This window comes from Amphiura filiformis, chromosome 2 (genome assembly GCF_039555335.1).
Source record: "Amphiura filiformis chromosome 2, Afil_fr2py, whole genome shotgun sequence".
NCBI classification, from domain to species: domain Eukaryota; kingdom Metazoa; phylum Echinodermata; class Ophiuroidea; order Amphilepidida; family Amphiuridae; genus Amphiura; species Amphiura filiformis.
Genome location: NC_092629.1, coordinates 94591645 through 94613051, shown reverse-complemented (window position 1 = coordinate 94613051; position 21407 = coordinate 94591645). Strand labels below are relative to the sequence as shown.

Sequence of the window (21407 nt, the reverse complement as noted above, 5' to 3'; positions counted from 1 at the left end):
TGCCCTGTTCATTTTCTCTTTGGTAAGATCTATCAATATAACACCCACAGCTATTGCAAACAAGGCATTCTTGCTGTAAACCCTTGGAGTTCCTACTCACCCTTGCATGTACGTTTGCCCTGTTCATTTTCTCTTTAGTAAGATCTAGCAATAAAACACTCACAGCTATTGCAAACAAGGCATTCTTGTCATAAACCCCTGGAGTTCTTACTCACCCTTGCATGTACGTTTGCCCTGTTCATTTTCTCTTTAGTAAGATCTAACAATAAAACACCCACAGCTATTGCATACAAGGCATTCTTGTCATAAACCCCTGGAGTTCTTACTCACCCTTGCATGTACGTTTGCCCTGTTCATTTTCTCTTTAGTAAGATCTAACAATAAAACACCCACAGCTATTGCATACAAGGCATTCTTGTCATAAACCCCTGGAGTTCCTACTCACCCTTGCATGTACGTTTGCCCTGTTCATTTTCTCTTTGGTAAGATCTATCAATATAACACCCACAGCTATTGCAGACAAGGCATTCTTGTCATAAACCCCTGGAGTTCTTACTCACCCTTGCATGTACGTTTGCCCTGTTCATTTTCTCTTTAGTAAGATCTAACAATAAAACACCCACAGCTATTGCATACAAGGCATTCTTGTCATAAACCCCTGGAGTTCCTACTCACCCTTGCATGTACGTTTGCCCTGTTCATTTTCTCTTTGGTAAGATCTATCAATATAACACCCACAGCTATTGCAAACAAGGCATTCTTGCTGTAAACCCTTGGAGTTCCTACTCACCCTTGCATGTACGTTTGCCCTGTTCATTTTCTCTTTAGTAAGATCTAGCAATAAAACACTCACAGCTATTGCAAACAAGGCATTCTTGTCATAAACCCCTGGAGTTCTTACTCACCCTTGCATGTACGTTTGCCCTGTTCATTTTCTCTTTAGTAAGATCTAACAATAAAATACCCACAGCTATTGCAAACAAGGCATTCTTGTCATAAACCCCTGGAGTTCTTACTCACCCTTGCATGTACGTTTGCCCTGTTCATTTTCTCTTTAGTAAGATCTAACAATAAAACACCCACAGCTATTGCAAACAAGGCATTCTTGTCATAAACCCCTGGAGTTCTTACTCACCCTTGCATGTACGCGTTTGCCCTGTTCATTTTCTCTTTAGTAAGATCTAACAATAAAATACCCACAGCTATTGCAAACAAGGCATTCTTGTCATAAACCCCTGGAGTTCTTACTCACCCTTGCATGTACGTTTGCCCTGTTCATTTTCTCTTTAGTAAGATCTATCAATATAACACCAGTATTGCAAACAAGGCATTCTTGTCATAAACCCTTGGAGTTCTTACTCACCCTTGCATGTACGTTTGCCCTGTTCATTTTCTCTTTAGTAAGATCTAACAATAAAACACCCACAGCTATTGCATACAAGGCATTCTTGTCATAAACCCCTGGAGTTCCTACTCACCCTTGCATGTACGTTTGCCCTGTTCATTTTCTCTTTAGTAAGATCTAACAATAAAATACCCACAGCTATTGCAAACAAGGCATTCTTGTCATAAACCCTTGGAGTTCCTACTCACCCTTGCATGTACGTTTGCCCTGTTCATTTTCTCTTTGGTAAGATCTAACAATAAAATACCCACAGCTATTGCAAACAAGGCATTCTTGTCATAAACCCTTGGAGTTCCTACTCACCCTTGCATGTACGTTTGCCCTGTTCATTTTCTCTTTAGTAAGATCTAACAATAAAATACCCACAGCTATTGCAAACAAGGCATTCTTGTCATAAACCCTTGGAGTTCTTACTCACCCTTGCATGTACGTTGCCCTGTTCATTTTCTCTTTAGTAAGATCTAACAATAAAATACCCACAGCTATTGCAAACAAGGCATTCTTGTCATAAACCCTTGGAGTTCCTACTCACCCTTGCATGTACGTTTGCCCTGTTCATTTTCTCTTTAGTAAGATCTAACAATAAAATACCCACAGCTATTGCAAACAAGGCATTCTTGTCATAAACCCTTGGAGTTCCTACTCACCCTTGCATGTACGTTTGCCCTGTTCATTTTCTCTTTAGTAAGATCTAGCAATGTTACAGGTGGTTGACCTTCTTCTTTGCCAGGAATTGGATGCAGGTAATCACAGGCTTCAGCTGTATACAGACATTTCTTCACTGCTGTGTAAAACTGGAAGATATATAACAAATAAACTTGTATTGGGCTATTCCAGATGCCTGCCCCCATAGAGGATGTTGGATATATTCTGAAGTGCTAAGATCATTCATAGTTAATTTGAACAAAAAAAAAAAACAAGAAAAAATTACAGTTTGTTATCCTCAAACCATTAACCAATGTTTACCTCTTCTATCACATAATTATTTAAATGCATCTAAAACTAATGCATCTATAATATGTGGTAATGTACATGAAGAGGTAAACATTAATAGTTTGCATATTATTAAGGATAACAAATCTGTAACTTTTTCCCAAATTGTTTTTCAAATTAATAGTGTGAATGATCCTAGCACTTCAGAATATAGGTCCAAAGTCACCAAAAACTTTGAAAAAACCTTTTTTTTACCGATATCGGATCGGACATTGGCTGATATTACAACATGGATATTGGTAGACAAATGCCATCAGTTAAGTTCTAGTTTTCACATGTATATTGTTGTATTATGTTGTGGTAGCTATCAGTGATTCTTGGAGCTCATGATGTATTCATACACACACCCCCACACACACACCAACATGCATATCTTGTGAACTATAGGCAACATATCTCTTCACACGATATGTCATGGTCTATCAGTAATTCTTGCAGCTCATGATGTAATATGTAATACACACCCCCCACACTGACCTGCATATCTTGTGAACTAGGCACCATCTCTTCACATGATATGTCATGGTCTATCAGTAATTCTTGCAGCTCATGATGTAGTATGTGATACACACACCCCCACACCCCACACTGACCTGCATAGCTTGTGAACTAGGCACCATCTCTTCACATGATATGTCATGGTCTATCAGTAATTCTTGCAGCTCATGATGTAATATGTGATACTGGAAGTAATCTGCTTTGTCTTTTCTCATTGCTTCTTCAGCCTGGAATTCAATCAATCAACATCAATCATACAAAATATTTTTTGCCAACAGAAGTTGCAAATTGCTGATTTTCAAAATTTTCAATGCACCTTATTAACTCTGAATTTTGGCAATGCAAACAGCCAGATTGGGACAACATGAACCTTATTTCCTCACCATGCACCAGCAAAGCACACAAAGTTGTCTACTCTTTACACTTGAGAACTTTCCAGCAATCTTTTTGGTTCTTACCTGTATGATATGACATGATACAACACAGGTCAGCACGTGTGCCAAGGGCTTAGGCAGCCAGCCGTGTTGGGAGTGTTTAACACACCCAAATTTGTAAACACACACCCAATTTTTGCCCACATGGCCTATACTTTGTACACAAATCTTAAATTTATACACCCAGGTTTTTGAATTTACACACCCAAACCTTCATATCCTGCCTTAGACCTTGACGTGTGCATCGACGCGATACGCATACTCACTATTTGAAACAATTGGAGGCGCTTATAGCAACAATGGTGACTGTTCGATTTTAAGCCCTACATGTAGGTAATTCCTTGTAAAATGTAGGATTTAATTTGATTAAAAGTTGTAATACTTGTGATATTTTTATTTGAATTGAAATGTTTAAGAATGAGAATAAAGGTATTGTTTTTAGCCACTGTCGTGCATCTATCTTCTCATATAACAAGGACGACATCATTATTCTTGGCGTATAACTGTATTATATGAGATGATAGATGCACTCCATCCAGTGGTTAAAAACAATACAATACCTTCATTCTCTAATTGTCGATCCCCCCGGCTATGCCGCTTTTGGCTGGCAGATTTACCTGTTGTTTCTCAGCTTGCACCTGTGTGCTGATTCCATCCTCAGTGACGTGTTGTGACAACGATGTTAACAATTTCACCATCTCTGGGTATCTCTCTGTGTCTTTAGCAGTTAAATGCACTGGCACACTCATGTTGACTGCAATTAAAAATTAACAATATAATTATGTTGATATCTCTGTGTCTTTAGCAGTTAAATGCACTGGCACACTCATGTTGACTGCAATTAAAAACAAACAATATAATTATATTGATATCTCTGTGTCTTTAGCAGTTAATTAGTGTACCAGAGCTGCCAACATTGGAATATATGTAAATGCAGAAGATTTCTGCAAAGTATTTATAAACTATTAAAGCTTAGACAGTGGCCCTTGTGTGGGATCAGCACCCGAAAGCTCCTGGATGTTAGATTTTTGAGACCCTTAATAGTTTAGGGATGTGGTGTGCTTGAGGGTCTCAAGGATTTTCTGGGAACCCATGCTAAATCCCGGGTTCATGGAGGTAACCCCTTCCGGGAATAGTTTTAAGCATAAATATTCAATCCCCCAGCAGAACCAGAGCATACCCCTACTGGGCCAGATTTCTATAAAAACATTCCACTAACGGGACTAGTGTTCGCCAGGAGTTTTTATGAAAGTCCCCCTCCCCCATAAGACAAGTGCACAAATATGACAATTATTGTAGCAGGAATGACTTTGGGAAGTCAAAAAGTCACAATTTGTTCCATTTTGTTTAATCAAAGATTTCAAAAAATAAGATACATGGGCATGGAATCAGAAATTTTGATACCCGTTTGGAGAACTTTGAATTTCATATCTCTAGTGGGACAAGAAGAGACTTTAGAATATGATATCCCTAGAGAGAGTCATTTTTGGATTTGATACCCCTAGTGAGAGTATCGATACTAGTGCTCTAGTAGCCTCGCTAAAAACTGGATTCGAGCATGGTTACCCGCCCAGAATCAAAGGCCCCCGGTGTGTGAGAGGTGTGAAATTGGGGGGGGGGGGTTGAAGGTGGTCTAGGGTGGCCTCGGTAGCGTTGAAGTTGCGAGGTATTGAAATTGCCTTCTTACATACGGCAGCTATATTAACACATTTGTTACCACAGGATAAAATAGCTGCCATTTGTTTAATTGCTTACAGTGATATTGAGTGATCATAATGGGATATCAAAAAGTTCCAAAATGAAAACAATAATCATGCATAAGCTTTAGAATCCTCACTTATCAACTTACAAAGGAATAGCTGCCATATGTGATATTTTCCAATAATGACTGTATATGTTGTTTATCCTCCCAGTTCTTTAATATATATTGGTTTCTTGACAATGCTGCAGGTTTAAATGATATTTGTTTCTGCAAAAACACATAAATAAGGTATTCCTAAATGCTTAGAACCATTAATTTCTAACATAGTAATACACCGATGCCTATTTTTCATCTATGTTGGGAATGCTGCAGATTCCCTGTGCAGATTTCAACATCTGAGAAATTTTGAGCTATAATTAAATGACCTGGAGCACTGCATTAAGTCTATGGATGGCAAAAAGTCTTGTATTCAATAAAGATCCGGATCCTAGAAGAATCCTGACCACCAAGAAGCAGCAGTTATCAAAGTTGCAAGACTTTGTGACTTTTGTAAATCTATAGCCCTTGGTGGATTACTTGCAGTGTAGTTGATGCTCTTTGGAATGATCTGCAGCTCTTTCATAGCCTACTGCGTCACTATGCAGTGAACCGTGATGTCTCCAGCAGCGCTGTCAAAGCCTTTAAGCAATACCTCTGGTACTTGACATCTGAAATGGTACCACTTTCCTCTTTAGCAGCAAGATACCCGAGGATGAGAAACAACAGTTGGCTGATAGACTCCTTAAGCTTCAACCAAGTGAAGAAATACAAGCACCAAGAGACAGATTTGGCACAAGGTTTGGAAAACCAAATTAAGTTCCCAGAAGATATCAATGAGTCCACTACTTAGATGATTTGGTGTCACAAGACTTCTGGTTTTATAACAATTCAGCATCTCCACATCAACTCCACTTGGGCCAGTTGTTAACAGTTTCTGTGAGGAATTCCAGGTTGTTACCTGCTGCTTCTTGGTGATCATTCCTGCAGAATGTTACTTAATGAATTCTTCTAGGAGACAGATCTTTATTGAATGCAACACTTTTGTTATCCATCTAGACTTATGCAGTGCCCAAGGTCTTTTGAACTTAATTACAGCTCAAAATGTCCAGATGTTGAAATCTGCAGCATTCTCAACTTCTATGAATGATAGGCATTGGTGTTATATTATGTTTTTATTTATTCCAAATTTGATGACATTGACATCTCTGTCACTTTCAAGGAGATATTAGAGGAATTTGATGAGACAGATACCCTGTTTAATTCTATAAAGCAAACTAATGCTGTATTGATTTCAGATTTATTTGCTCCATTGCATCACAGATATACTTAAATTTAAGTATCTGTGATTGTATTCACATTCACGACCCTCCTCTCACAGTGAATGGAATTTATCCAGTGTGACGTCACTAGGTGTCACCATAGCTGGAACTTATAAAATAAATGAATGGTTCTTAACATTAGGAACACCTTATTATGTGTTTTTGCAGAAACAAATATCATTTAAACCTGTAGCATTGTCAAGAAACCAACATATATTGAGGAACTAGGAGGATAAACAACATGTAGCACATAGCACATGGCAGCTATTCCTTTGTAAGTTGATAAGTGAGGATTCTAAAGCTTATGCATGATTATTGTTTTCATTTTGGAACTTTTTGATATCCCATTATGATCACTCAATATCACTGTAAGCAATTAAACAAATGGCAGCTATTTTATCCTGTGGTAACAAATGTGTTAATATAGCTGCCGTATGTAAGAAGGCAATTTCAATACCTCGCAACTTCAACGCCACCGAGGCCACCCTAGACCACCTTCAATTTTTTTCAAATTTTACACAGGGTGTTTTCTAGCCCAATGTCTCATGGTGATAGCAGCTTTTTTAATGGAACTGCTATCAAAATCCCTCTAAAATTCCATGTGCGACTTGATTATCACCATAAAAAATCATATATTTGGGTCAAGTGAAGTATAGAAAACATATTTTTGTAGGTTTCCTTCACCCACCTATTCTCGAAAAAAATTCAAATTTCTATGTAAATATGCATTGTGTTGGGGCCCCAATCTCGGCGAATTCGCTGACTAGTAAATGTGTTAACTAAGGTTTGCCTAGGTTACCTAATAATTGTACCATTCATGCATTACTAAATATAGAATCAAACAAAGTTGTAAAATAATTAAATGCATGTTCCCTTGTCAAAACAGGTTGATGTAGGTTGCGACCACTTGCTTTAAAATAAAGAAAATAATAGATAATTAATAATTAATAATTAAAAGTCGCCTCATCCCCTGTTTTCAACCATGAAACAGGAAACTAAGCTTTAATTGTGAAGGGCCTAAACTTCAAGCAGAAGAAGCAGAAGGCCTATGACTGATCATCACCTCGCGCGCTTCCCAAAAAACATAAACAGTGCAAGTGATTTGCTTCAAATGACAAAGCTCAATTCAAAATTCACTGAACCGTGTCAATGTGTCCTATCCCGGCATGTGGTCTAACCTTTGATAGCAACATTTTGAAATCTTCCTTCTGTGGAGGTCGCCATTTTGATTTTCCCACCACAATTTTTCTTATGAAAACTTTAGAACTGATAAATAAATGTGAAGTTATAAAATACATTTGATCTCAAAACAAAATCTTAAAAATCTATATAATTAATATTTGAAGTAAACAAAAGGTATATTTTTTAGTTATTTTCTAAACTTATAATATTACTCAATTCTTATGTAACAAAATTGTGAACAAGGGCATAAATTATGTCATATCTTCTTGGCATTCATTAAACGAGCACTTTGTTCACCAATGTATTTTTACAGATGGTAAAGCTTGGTTAACTTATTGGATAACAACAAGTTTATTTCAACCATGGCGGCGAGTATACATGGAGTTCTGCCGGAAGACACAGCGCAAATGGTCAATGCTTGTCGTGTTTTGGTGGTCGGAGCTGGTGGAATAGGCTGCGAATTGTTAAAAAATCTTGTCTTGACGGGATTCCATGACATTGTTGTGGTTAGTATTCTTCTGGGTGTTTGGTATAGATGTAAGCTTACCTATTTCTCCTTGACCTTGCCTTGGCCCAGGCCATGAATGATATTTTAATGATATTATTTATTTATTCGTTATTTATTCAGGAAATTCCATCAATACAAATGTACTGTAGGTATGCTAGGTGAATTCATATTTGCCATCAAACTGCATCATTTTATATCAAATTAAAGCCATTGAGTAAACAAAGCCAAAACTGAAAACCTTTTTTTCATGGTCATGTGCCCGGGGGGGCCACTTGTATTTCAAGGTGGACACCATGCTCGTGTAAAAAACAAGTAAAAAGGGTTGTTTTTCAGCATTGGGCAAGTACAGCGCTGTACCTGTTTAGGGTGTCAAAAACGCCAAAAATCAGGAAAAAGGGTGTACTTTTCCAAGCAAAATACTTCCTTAGGCCTTTTTAGGGTACCAAAGTTTAATGGCAAAATAAAAAAGGGTGAAATAGGCTATGTTTGGCTTTGATCAGAACAAATCGTAGTGTAAAACATTAATAAACATTAAACTACTTATATTAAACAAGAACCAAAACATGAATTTTTACTTTCTTAGTGTTAAAAAAATGGCAAAATACTTGTTTAGGGTATGTTTTGCACGCGCTGAGTAATACTCGTTTAGGGTGCGTTTCGAGAGTCCATACATGAGCATGGTGTCCATCACGTAATGTAAGTGGCCCCCCCGGGGTCATGTGTCATATGGTGGGGCATATTTGCGTTACAAGCACTGATTTTGATCATTTGTCCTCCTTTTCACTTAAATTGTTACATGTCTAAAACTATACATCTCACACCAACAAAACTATACATTTTTGGAAAGCTTATGTTCCAAGGAATCCAACTATGCAAAAATGAAGTTGGTATACAGGGTGCGTAAGAAAATATATAGGGTGATATCATGAAAAAAATTAATTTTGCTAGTAAATTCATAATTTATTGCATTTGCTACTGATATGGAATACCTCAAATGTAATCTAATTTTGTGGCAGGCAACACCATGAGCTTGAATAAAATTTATACTTTTGCTATGTTATGAATGACCAAAGTGGTGATACAGGGTGTGAAAATATACGTAACTTCACACACAAAATGTTGATTACATTTTTGAAAATATTTTCTTTAGAGTGTATCCTACATTTATTTTAACTGCACATTTGGATTCCTGGGTTAAAAAGCTTTCCAAAAATGTATACATTTCCTATCTTAGGGTGTATAATTCTCAAGATACAACAATTGAAAGCCAAAACGCATGTTGTGACTGAAAATCTTGACATTTGTGTGTAAGTGAATAGGAAAAAATTGAGGTTCTTGTGACTTGCGGTTCTCAGTGAGTGCTTGTAAACACGATTATATCAAATTAGTAGCTGAATAAGAATAATGAATGATCAACCTTTCATTTGAAGTATGATTTGCAAGTATAGCAAACAATTTGGCAATGATATAATTTAAAATTAAAACAGATGCCATGTCTCCCATAGAGAATGCACATACTCCTCCACCGCTTATCCTCCACCGCTTATCCACCAGGTTTATCTTCGTTAACATTTTGGTATTTTTCACTAATTAAACAAATTGGCATTCCAAATTGATAAACATATTTGAAAATTAGAATAATCAGGCTGTATAATGAGCCCAAAGTTGATGCAAATGGACCAAGAATAGCCCTGTGACAGCAAGTTAAATCAGAAAGAGGAGAGAAAAATGTAACGTCACCAGGTATTTTGGGGTCCCACCATAAGACACATGACCACATAGCACTTTCCGTAGCAAAGTTACATGTACATAGATCTTGTCAAACTTTGTCAAAGATTGACTTTCATCAAACATTCTTTTATAGTCAGTGGGAGTGGTCTAGTTCGTAGACACATTTCTGATTGGACAATCGCATGATTTCGGGTGCCGTCTATCAGACCGTAGACGACCCCACGTCATCATGCGTCTTGAATGATAATGCGTAACATGCGTGTAGAGGTGTGCGTATGTATCGCGCTGGATGCGTAGACTAGTGCGGAATACTGCAACGCGCTAGCAATACGCCGCAACAGAATACGTGAAGTTGTAAACAAGTTTCGTTCATTTTATAATGAGGGAGTTTTATGACGGTAACTTAGTTTTTGCTTTAAAAATTGTTTACAGTTATTAAAATAATATTTAGCTGACTAAGAATGAGAATAAGCGATAGGAATTTTTATTTTGCCTATCCTCTACCTATGATGAGCGACAGGTCCAATATTTTTATCGTAGTGGATACGGCTGCGCCGCATCCACTACTCAAAATATTGGACCTGCCTGTCGCTCTATCACACGGTAGAGGATAGGCAAAATAAAAATTCCTATCGCTTATTCTCTAAATGTCAAAAGATTCAGCTAGCAAAATTCTAGTTCACCACGTAAACTTATGGCTCAAAATTCGGACCGCTCGCCAATAAGTTTACTGCTTTCTGTGTTTTGAAATTTGTTGACGTTTTAACGACCCCTGATTCCCGGTCGCTTATTTTCGCTGTGTCACGTCACATGCATGACGCTGGTGGGTACCAACCAAACTTCAGAAAAAAAAAAACCTCGATCGCCGATAACGATGTGATATGGGACTTACATAATACACAGAGAGATATTTTGCCAAAATTTGACCATTTCCATTTAGCTTGGCCCTACTTTGTCTGCGCTATATGAAAAAGGACAGTCTTAAGTAAGTAAATGTACACTGATTTTGATGTTTTGATGTTTTTGGAGACTGGGAGGATCAGAACCAAAAGATGATGGAGCCTATTCTTGACTGTGTAATATTCCTTCACCACATTATCGTACGGTAAGAGGCTTATACGATGGACAGATAGTATCAGTTTGTGAATAAGGACACCAGGGTTCGCGCCAGATCGCGTCTTCGCGTCCATGACGCTTTTTTTGAGCGCCGGACGCATTAATTTTGAAATTATCAAACCTTCTGCGTCCGACTGGACGCAATAAATTTCAATGTCAGTCTTCAGAATGCAAGAAAGATCCCTGAAATTCGCCAATTGATCATCAAACTAAATACAGTATTCTCCTTTATATGCAAATTATAGTATGCAAATTATGTGTGTTCATGGTCAAACTTAATGCCAGACAACTATGACGTCATAGAAGTAGCAATGTTTATATGGGTGTATAGTTCAGTGGTGAGACGAAAATATCGTGTGTACTGCTTTGCGTGACAATCTTCCAAAATTATACAAGATTTTCAGGATTTCATAGATTCCTCACATTATTTTAATGCTTCAGCTAGTAAATTTGTGAGTTTCCTATACTCAAAAATGTAGAATTTCTCTTGATTACTGAAGGAAAATTTGTGTTAGAAAGGGCACATGATAATCAGCTTAAGAAGTTACGGTGCCCAATATTGAACCACATTCGGCCTGCAAGTTGCAACACTGCAATTGACGTTGCCTCTACCGGTAGAGATAGTAAAGTTTGACTGTTTCACATCATCTAGTAAATTTCCTTTAAAATGACAAAATTACCCAGTAATAAGCTTAACAAATGTTACAGTTTTCCATGCATGGGTGGCCATGTGGTAATTATTGTCATAAAATTTTTCAAAACATGATCAGTCACAAAATATCTGCTTGTTTCTTTAATTCTTTTTATTGTTCGTCTTCAGTACTCTTAATATGTACACTCTTAATGTGTACATATATCACATTACCCCTAAAAATGCTTAACAAAATTTGGGACCCCGAAAAAAATTACCCCGGACCCCGAAATGTTTGGAAATGGGGGTTGAAGGGGTCCAATGGACCCCGTAAATTTTGACCCAGCGCTAACCCTGGTTTCTAGATCTTAGTCTCATTATGATAGCAGCTTTTTTTAATGGAACTGGTATCAAAATCCCTTATCACCATAAAAAATCATATATTTGGGTCAAGTGAAGTATAGAAAACATATTTATGTAGGTTTCTTTCTTCGGGCACAAGTTTTAAATTTCTATGTAAAAATGCATTAACATTGTCGGCGAATTTGGCGAGTTATGTACGTGATCCACCAGTGGAGCTCCTGCGCCCTTCTGGTAGTGGATGTTCTGCGCTCGGGGGCGCAGAGAATCCACTGTCGGAGTTGCTGCGCTCGGAAGCAAAATAATAGATTTTCTTATTATAATACTGGTGGATCATTTCTGCGCTCGAGCTGTAAGGCCTTTACAGAAGCAGATTACGCACTAAAAATACTAATCCCATAGAGTTTGTGTGTACCACATCCCCCACCACCACATCCCCCACATCCCTGCCCATTCTGAATTCTATGAAGCACAGTGTTAGTATTAAAAAAGTTCAAGTATTTCTTTTTACAGGGTTGAAAGTGCATTTTATTTAGCAATAAAATGATACCACAAGCATGACAATAACCTCTTGCTTGACAGAGATATCATCATTTGTTTTGAGTCGACTTTGGCAAAATGTAACGTTGCCACCTTTTTTTGGTGGCGAGATCAAGACACACGACCACAGACAAAATAAAACAAACAAAAACCCATAATATACAAAAAAACAAAAAAAACGATCGTACCAAATCAGTATATAGGCCTAGTAGGCTTCAAAACAGTACAAAATAAAGAAAAGGATAACCAAACCAAACCGAGCCAAAATAGAACTAGAACAAAACCAAGCAAAAAGCCATAGGCCTATCCCAAACAAAGAACTTAATTTACCAAACAAAGAAAAGCATAAACAACAGTACACTAATTAAAGGAAAAAACTAAATTGAAAATATAACCAAAAATCCACTCAGATAAAGCTTTAATAAATCCAAACGAAGAAAAACAAATAAACATTAAACAACATAACAAATTCTAGCAAGAACCAAGAACAACAACACAGCCAATTACAATAAAATAAAAAAAATAAAAAATTACGAAATATAAAAGACGAATATTACAAATTACCCAATAAAGAATTAAAAAAACATGCAAAAGACTAAAAACGCACGTAGGCCTAATAAATTTTGATGCACTATATACTTTCCTTATTTCGGAAACGCAATACTGAGCTACTATTCTAATTGCCGCTATTATTATTCATTATTATAGCTCTCAACTTCAAATCACCACAGCACGATCATTAGAAACAATCATCACCTATTGACACCGGGCTATTCTCAAGACTACACCAGGACGTGGTCACCAGGCTAATTCTCGTCCATTCAATGGGGGCGATTTAATGAATACATCATTGATAGTACGGTCTGAATACACACACATCCTGTGCGCATCGATCGTATACATCCACAATGCCATTGCGTTGCATTGCCGCTATATAGCTAATTAGGGGGCGAGATGGCACGTAGGCGAAATTGCGTGTAGGTGAAATGCATTGTGGGCTGTATTCATTAAAATTATATATATACATACATTGTAATACATGAACATGATAATAACAAAATAAGAAATATATATATTATACAAAATGAAAGAACCAAACATGCATGCAGGGTTCGTTTTAGAAAAATAAAATAAAATTTACATTACATGCACAACTCTGGTTTTTTCCTCAAAATGGGCTGAATAACATAAAATTTTGCATGCACAGGCAAAATTCTACATGCACAGAGCCAAAGTTACATGCATTTGTGCATGTAAAACCCCTCTAAATCGAACCCTGCATGCATGATGATACAAAACAAAATGCAGCAATAATGAGCTCAAAATATAAATACAAAACTTACAGACCAATTGCATTTTTGAATCCACCCAAACTCATTGAATTAAAATTGATACAAAGATTTGGAGGAAGATTGTTCCAAGCAACTGAAGATCTGTAAAGGAAAGTTTTCTTTCCACAACCAAACTGTTTTGAGACTGACCCCTTACATTTAGAATGAGTGAAAGTAAAATGAGACGAAAGATACTCAGGAGCAATTTGTGTGAGACATTTAAAAGTTATAATTCACGGGAGGGAATAAAAAATGTAAAATGAAACATGTATAATATTTAAGCCAATTCACTAAAACTGCTGAGAAAATTCGGGTTGCACGGTGAAGAGCTAAACTCTACATATTCTGTCGGTCGGACATCCGGCCATGCCCATAAACCGGCTGACAATATTGAATATAGCATAGCTGGAGTGAAAACAACATTCGCATTCACTGAACTCTGGAGTGTATCACAAGCTATCACACTATTGTGCTAGGTTCGATTCTCTGCAAATAAAAATATGTGATAAGTTGTTTTCACTCCAATATGCATTCAAAAAATGGATGTGATGTGGCCCGACCGAGAGATTTAAACGGCCCAGATTTGGTAAAAATTTTTGAAAATCGCTGTTTCGAGAAAAAGAGCTTTTAAGTTTGAGCACTTGACGTTTTTCTTTTGAATAAAATAATCATTAAACACATCTAATATCTTAGAAAATATAAAAATATTTTATTTGGCTAATTTGGTTGAGTAATTTTGAAATGACAACCATTTTTAGGAAGTTTTACCTTGTAACAAAAATAAACATAGCGAGACTCATTTATTTGGTAAAATGATCTATCTTGAGATCTAGGTTGTTTTGCTGTGTTATCATCATCAATTGCGTTAGGCCCATGAAAGTCAATTCCGAGTTTATCGTCCCTTTTTTTTCCAGGTTGGTGTCAAGGTGACTTTTTCATTATTTCATCAGATTTCATTATTGACCTAAAATGTGTGTTGATTTAAAGCCAAACTCATACATGTGATTTATAAACATGTTTTTTTGTATGGATAGAGCTAAACAAGCTCCAAGTACTTGTAAAGAAAATTCACGATACACAAGATGAACAGGAAGACAAACGGTAGCCGGCCACAGAACTCGGGTAATTCCCAAATGTTTGCAAAATGGAAATAAATGCGACAAAGAAATTTTCACGAAAGGTAGGGAAGTAGAAAAGTTAGAAAAGAGCTTGGCTTTGCTTCCAAGTTATGAATTTATATGTTTTACAAACAAAAATATATGTTTCCAATTGCTAAAACTGGTGAAAACACTGATACTTTGAAAATAATGAATTATTTTGCCATTTTTGAAAATTTGGATTTCTTTTAGAATACCCTACCACTGTAGATTTTCAATGGGGGTCTTTTATGAACGACCCATACACATACACTGTGAATGTAAAAATTGTAGAGTATTCTAAAAGATAGCCGAAAATTTGATGCGGGTATTTTGGTTTCCAAAAAGTGACACGGGCGGGGGACGATAAACTCTGAATCGACTTTCACACGCCTTAGGGTTTATCTGACGCTCTCTAAAGCATGAAAGGGTCTTGGCTAATGTGGTAAAATGATCTAACTTTGAGATAACTCATTTTACCACATTAAATATATATGAAAAGTGACAAAAAGTGTCAAGATAGGTTCTGCTATCTTCAGAATGAAGCATGGTGGTGATTTGAGAATGTCACCAATAGAGAGCGCCCTCACATTACCCAAGATATGGATTTATATAAATCTCAAAATGTCCAAATTTCAACCGTTTTACCAAATCAGGGCCGTGACAGTGCAAGTCCTCCGGCATTGTCCGGGGGCCGTGTCAGTTCAGGCAGTAACAGTTTAATAAATATAATTTTATAACACACACTCTGCAGTACTGACACAAGCATGCAAGTTACAAGTGGCAAAACTGCCGTGTGAAATTTGCTCTTAAAAATCGTGCATTTTCCCGGTGCAATACCATTCATTGGTAACGTTAGTAATCTCAACTTACAGTCATGACAGTGCAGCGATCAAAAATCAAGTTACTTCCAATCACAGAATAAAGCAATTCCTATCGATGTAACTTCCGGGGTAACTTGATCACTGACCAAGATTCAGCTTTCTGCCATGACAGTACACACGTACAGGTTGGATTAATTGTAACTTTGTTTAGTATGAATTTGTTGTTTTGTACTTCAGTAGATTGATCTGGAAGAAGCGACTACAAGGCGCCAGGTAACCTAGCTTGGCCGACTCACACAGTAATCTGTTGACCGCTATCCTGTCAATTTGACTTCGACATCTAATTGGGGGGTTAGGTTGACAAGAAAATCACAGAGGTAACCTGGTGCCCTGTACGCCACTTGTGATCTGAACATCATTCATGTTAGTAATCTCAGCAGACACATGATTAATTGTATTTATTTTATTTTATTTATTTAAACTTTCTTTACCCAGGGTAGCTCCTTCAATGTCAAAACACTGATTTCCAAGGAGGCCCTGCATTTACAATGTGAACAAGAAGCATATATATACAGTAATAAATCAGAAAATACATAATTATAAATGCCACATGAAATTGTGAACATTTGGGAAAACATGTAAATTCAGATAAAAGGCATATTACACTGGTTTTATCAAAAACAACTGCTTAAATTGAGCAATACTCATTGACTTAAAATTACATCTACCATCATTTGGAAGGCTATTCCACAATTTAGTAGCACGTGAATGAAAAGTTCTTTTACCTGCATTAATATTATATGGTGGTTCAAAAAGAGCAAAGTTGGTTTGACTCCTGGTTCCTTTAGAGTGCATATCATGCATAAAAGTGAACTGAGAGGAAAGGTAATCAGGAGCCATTCCTTTCAGGCATTTGAAGGTGAGTGTTGCCATATAGTTGAACCACCTATCATTTAATTTATTCCAGTGAAGAGTACTCATCATGTCATCAATTGGTGTTCTGATATCAGCAGAAAGAATAATACTGAGCAAGCCTATTGTGAAGAATTTGAAGGGAGTTGTAGAGCTCAACAGAACAGTTAGACCAAACAGTATTACAATAATCAAAATTAGGCATAACAATTGCATTAGCAAGCATGATGAGGGTATCTTTTGGAATATAAGGTTTGACACGTTTAATTACACCACATCGCTTAGAAATACAGGAAGACATTGCATTAATATGATCAGACCAAGCCATGGTAGGATCAAATGTAACACCAAGATACTTAAATACATCTACACGCTCAATAGTATCATTATTGTAATATAAACTAACATCTGTAAAGTTTTTAACACCCTGCTAGTGCCAAACACCATGACCTTAGTTTTCTGAATGTTTAATGTAAGATTATTATTCTTGAACCAGTCAATAATTTTAGATAAATTACATTGAAGCTTTGATTGAAGAGTAGAAGAGTCATTAGCAGTACATAGTAATGTGGTGTCATCGGCATACATAGTACATTTACAATCAACACTATTAGAAAGACTATTAACAAATATTATAAAAAGAAGCGGGCCTAAAATAGAGCCTTGAGGAATGCCAATATTAATGTTCTTAAAATCAGATAATGTGGCATTAATGTTAACAGCTTGAGCTCTATTACCAAGATAAGATTCAAACCACTCAAGTGTTGTACCTTTAATACCATAGTTGCTAAGTTTTTCAATTAAAAGAGAATGGTTAACACAATCAAAAGCCTTTTTTGAGATCAAGAAATATTGCACCAGTGGCTTGTCCATTATCCATGTTTTTTAAAATGAAATCTTGAACATCATTCAGGGTAGTTGCTGTTGAGTGATTGCTACGGAAACCAGATTGGTTCTCTGACAGAATACCCATAGAAGTTAAATAAGAATATAATTGATTATGAACAGCTCTTTCGATAATTTTGGAAATGAGAGGCAGGACAGAAATAGGCCTGTAATTTCCAACATCCAATTTATCACCTGCCTTAAAAATTGGGGTGACTTTAGCCAACTTCCAGTCTGTTGGATAAACAGATGTATTTAAAGAAAGATTACAAATATATGCTATAGAATGACAAATGTATGGTGCAGCTAGCTTCAACAACTTGACACTAAAATCATCCATGCCAGGTGACTTATTGTTTGGAATATCGCAAATATGCTTATATACAAACTCTGGGGTAATATAACTAAACTTAAAAGTACTAGTACATGTATTAAAACTGTTGCTACCAACATTTACATCATCAAAATCTTTAGCAAGTGTAGTCCCTATTGAGGTAAAATAATCATTGAATACATTGGCAGTTTCTTTAAGAGAAGATGTCAACCTACCATCATTATCACTCTTCACAGTTTTGATTGTTGAAGAAGATTTTGAAGGCAATAATTTCTTAATTGTAGACCAGAGCTTTTTAGAGTTACCTACATTACTTGTGATGGAATCAGTATAAAATTTCTTTTTAAGAGTGTAACATAAGTTATTTGCTTTATTACGATACATTTTTGCCATTTGCCAATCATGCGAATCATTTGTCTTATGAGCCTTACCATAATAGAAATCATGATCTTTACAAACAGATAGAAATTCACTGGTGATCCATTCAGGTTGAGAACCTTTTATGCGCTTCTCTCTGATAGGTGCATGGATATTACAGGCATCATTAAACATTGATTTCCATGTGTCTAAGGCTATATTTACATCATTAATACTTTGTACACAGTTCCAATTAGTCTTACTGATTGTATTCACAAACTCTTGCTCATTAAAATTCCTATAGGATCTGGTTTTAGTAATTTTAGGAGAAGACTTAATTTGTTTCATTTTGCGAACAACATAAATAAGATTGTGGTCACTAAGTCCCAGACTATGAACACCAGATGCAATAATAGTTTCTGGTCTTGTTACAAAAGCAAGATCAATAGTTGTTTTACTCTTCTCCGTAATCTGAGTGTAATCCTTAATTAGTTGAGTGAATTGTGAGTGATTTGCTAATTTAGAAACTTTCCTAGATTCAGTACCAGGCTTAGATACATCAAGATTAAAATCACCTAAGACAATTACATTATCATACATAGAAACACAATTCTGAAACATAGCATCAATCCTATCAGTGTATTCAGCTATAGCATCTGGAACACGATAAACAGTACCAACTAAGATGGGTTTGCTGTGAGGAAGACATATTTCAACCCAAAGTGCTTCAACATCATTGATAAGAAGATTGCTTTTTTCAACAAAGGTTAAATTATCCTTAATGTAAATTACATTTCCCCATGGTTTTCATTTTTCCTGTCTATTCTACACAAATTATAACCATTAATTTCAATTTCAGAATTATCAATACCACTTGTAAGCCAAGTTTCATTGAGTGACAACAAATCAATATTATTATCATGAAGAAGAATGTCAATATACTCAACTTTGTTTTTTAAACTCTGAACATTAAGGTGAGCCATTTTTAGACCGTTGCCAAGAGCACATTTGAGATCAATAAAAGTCTCTTTACTATAAGGAAGTTCATTCCAACAGGTCCTATAGAAACATGATTTACACCAATATGGGCCATTGTTATTATAATCAGTGACACAGTTATTATGAAACATCAGTGAACATTGAATGCATGAAATGGTTTGATGAGATGGGATTATCTTACAAGTACACTCAGCACAAATTGTATTGTTATCACTTGAGACTTTACAATGAGATGGTTGATGGGATGAAAGGATGGTGTTGTTAATAGTGTTAGTTGTGTCACTGTAATTATTTACACTATTATTGCACATATTATTATTTTCACTACATATTGGAGAAACATAATTATTAAATGCATTTGAATTACAATTACTTGGCATTTGCAGATAAATTGCACAATCAGGATTTGAAGAAGTATCAACATTGAAAACATTATTAACATCTACATTTAAATTAGTTCCTTTGTTACAAGGGTTCATGTCCATAGGTTTGATCACACTGTCATTGATCTTCCTCTTATTTGTAGAAACACAAATAGTATTTTCTGCACTTTGTATATCAAACTTTTCTTCACAGGAATTTTGAATATTTGTTGTTGCTTGTTTATCACATGAAATGTTTACATTATTATTTACAATATTGTCACTTTTCAAGATTACTGAATCTTCACCAACAATATCAATATTTATATTGTTATCAACAGAAACTACCTTGCTCTCATAACGTTTCTGTGCATAAGAAAATCCATATGTGGAAAGACTTTGTTGTTATTTCTGCAGATTGATCTTGACACCATTGATGTTAGTAATCTCAACAGACAATTCCTATTTCACAAGAAACATGTGGGCAAATCTAAATCGCAGGTAAGGACTGCATTTTGGTGTACTTGCACCCCTTGTAAATTTGTGACTATTTTTGCATTTTTCTCAACAAATAATAACACACTGGTAGTGGTAACAAAAATTTTGTATATTATAGGGGCAAGGAATCCAGTTACTACACTGGAATTTCAGTGACTCAAGACAAGCGGTACGTTATTTATGATAAGAAAAGAGGTACCGCTAGAATGTACATCATTTCTTTTAACATATAATGAACCACTTGTCTTGAATCATTGACATTTCAGTGACGTAACTGGATTCCTTGCCCCTATAATATACATAACTTTTATTACTGGTCAGTGTGTAGTTATTTTTTGAGAAAAATGCAAAATTAGTCACAAAATTTATCAGAGGGTGTACATGTAGTACCACCTTAATTGGGAGACATATGTATATTTGGGAGATTTTAGGGAGACATCTGGGTGAATTTCAGAAACATTTGGGTGTATTTAGGAAACATTTGGGTGTATTTAGGAAACATTTGGGTGTGTTTAGGAAACATTTGGGAGACATTTCAGTGTATTTGAGACATTAGGGTGTATTTGGGAGACATTTGGATGTATTTGGGAGACATTTGGATGTACATATGTATTTGTTAGACATTTAGGTGTATTTGAGAGACATTTGGGTGTATTTGGGAGACATTTGATTGTATTTCAGAGACATTTGGATGTATTTTGGACGGTATTTTGGTGTATTTGGCACAGAATTAGAGAAGGAGAACTGGGACGCAATCGCCATCTTGATACAGGCTTGGAGCAAAAATTGGGGGTATTCGGTTTCCCCAACAGAATGCGTTCGAGGCATTCGTTGTCATGTAAGCGCGACATGGCAAAATAAAATAGGAATATGAATATGAATGGATGATGGGCGCATTTGAAAGACCCCTCTTGATGCGACCTGCATGCGATTACCAAGACGCCTAAGATGAGACTCGGAGTTGTTTTCATTCGTCTTCGTGCACCGTCGGCAAGGACCTGAATACTCCCAGTTTTCTCCCCATAGCTGACGGCGCGATTGTACGTAGCGGTATAGGGAGTCCCGGTTCTCTTTCTCAAATACTATGGTATTTGGAGACATTTGGGTGTATTTGAGAGACATTTTGGGTGTATTTGGGAGATATTTCGGTCACATAATTTTTGCCGATTTTAAACTACATCACAGCTCCTATTTCACAAGAAACATGTGGGCAAATCTAAATTGCAGATAAGGACTGTAACAGTGGGTGTATTTGGGAGATATTAGGGATACATTTGGGAAACATTTGTGTGTATTTGGGAGATATTTGTG

At 36.3% G+C, this 21407-nt stretch overlaps 2 protein-coding genes across 2 annotated transcripts in view; one reads left to right on the top strand and one right to left on the bottom strand.

Moving 5' to 3' along the window:
* The window catches only part of LOC140146857 (HAUS augmin-like complex subunit 4), a 57053-nt gene extending 49433 nt beyond the window's left edge, over positions 1-7620 (bottom strand). The window contains exons 1-4 of the mRNA XM_072168747.1: positions 7569-7620; positions 3948-4084; positions 2992-3123; positions 2053-2199 (exon numbers count right to left, since the gene is read on the bottom strand). Coding sequence (XP_072024848.1) covers positions 2053-2199; positions 2992-3123; positions 3948-4084; positions 7569-7614 — 462 coding nt within the window. The 5' untranslated portion in view covers positions 7615-7620. The remainder of the gene's footprint in view (positions 1-2052; positions 2200-2991; positions 3124-3947; positions 4085-7568) is intronic.
* A 293-nt stretch (positions 7621-7913) lies between these two features.
* Positions 7914-21407, top strand: part of LOC140146856 (SUMO-activating enzyme subunit 2-like) — a 38767-nt gene continuing 25273 nt past the window's right edge. Inside the window, exons 1-2 of the mRNA XM_072168746.1 lie at positions 7914-8078; positions 20016-20099. Coding sequence (XP_072024847.1) covers positions 7935-8078; positions 20016-20099 — 228 coding nt within the window. The 5' untranslated portion in view covers positions 7914-7934. The remainder of the gene's footprint in view (positions 8079-20015; positions 20100-21407) is intronic.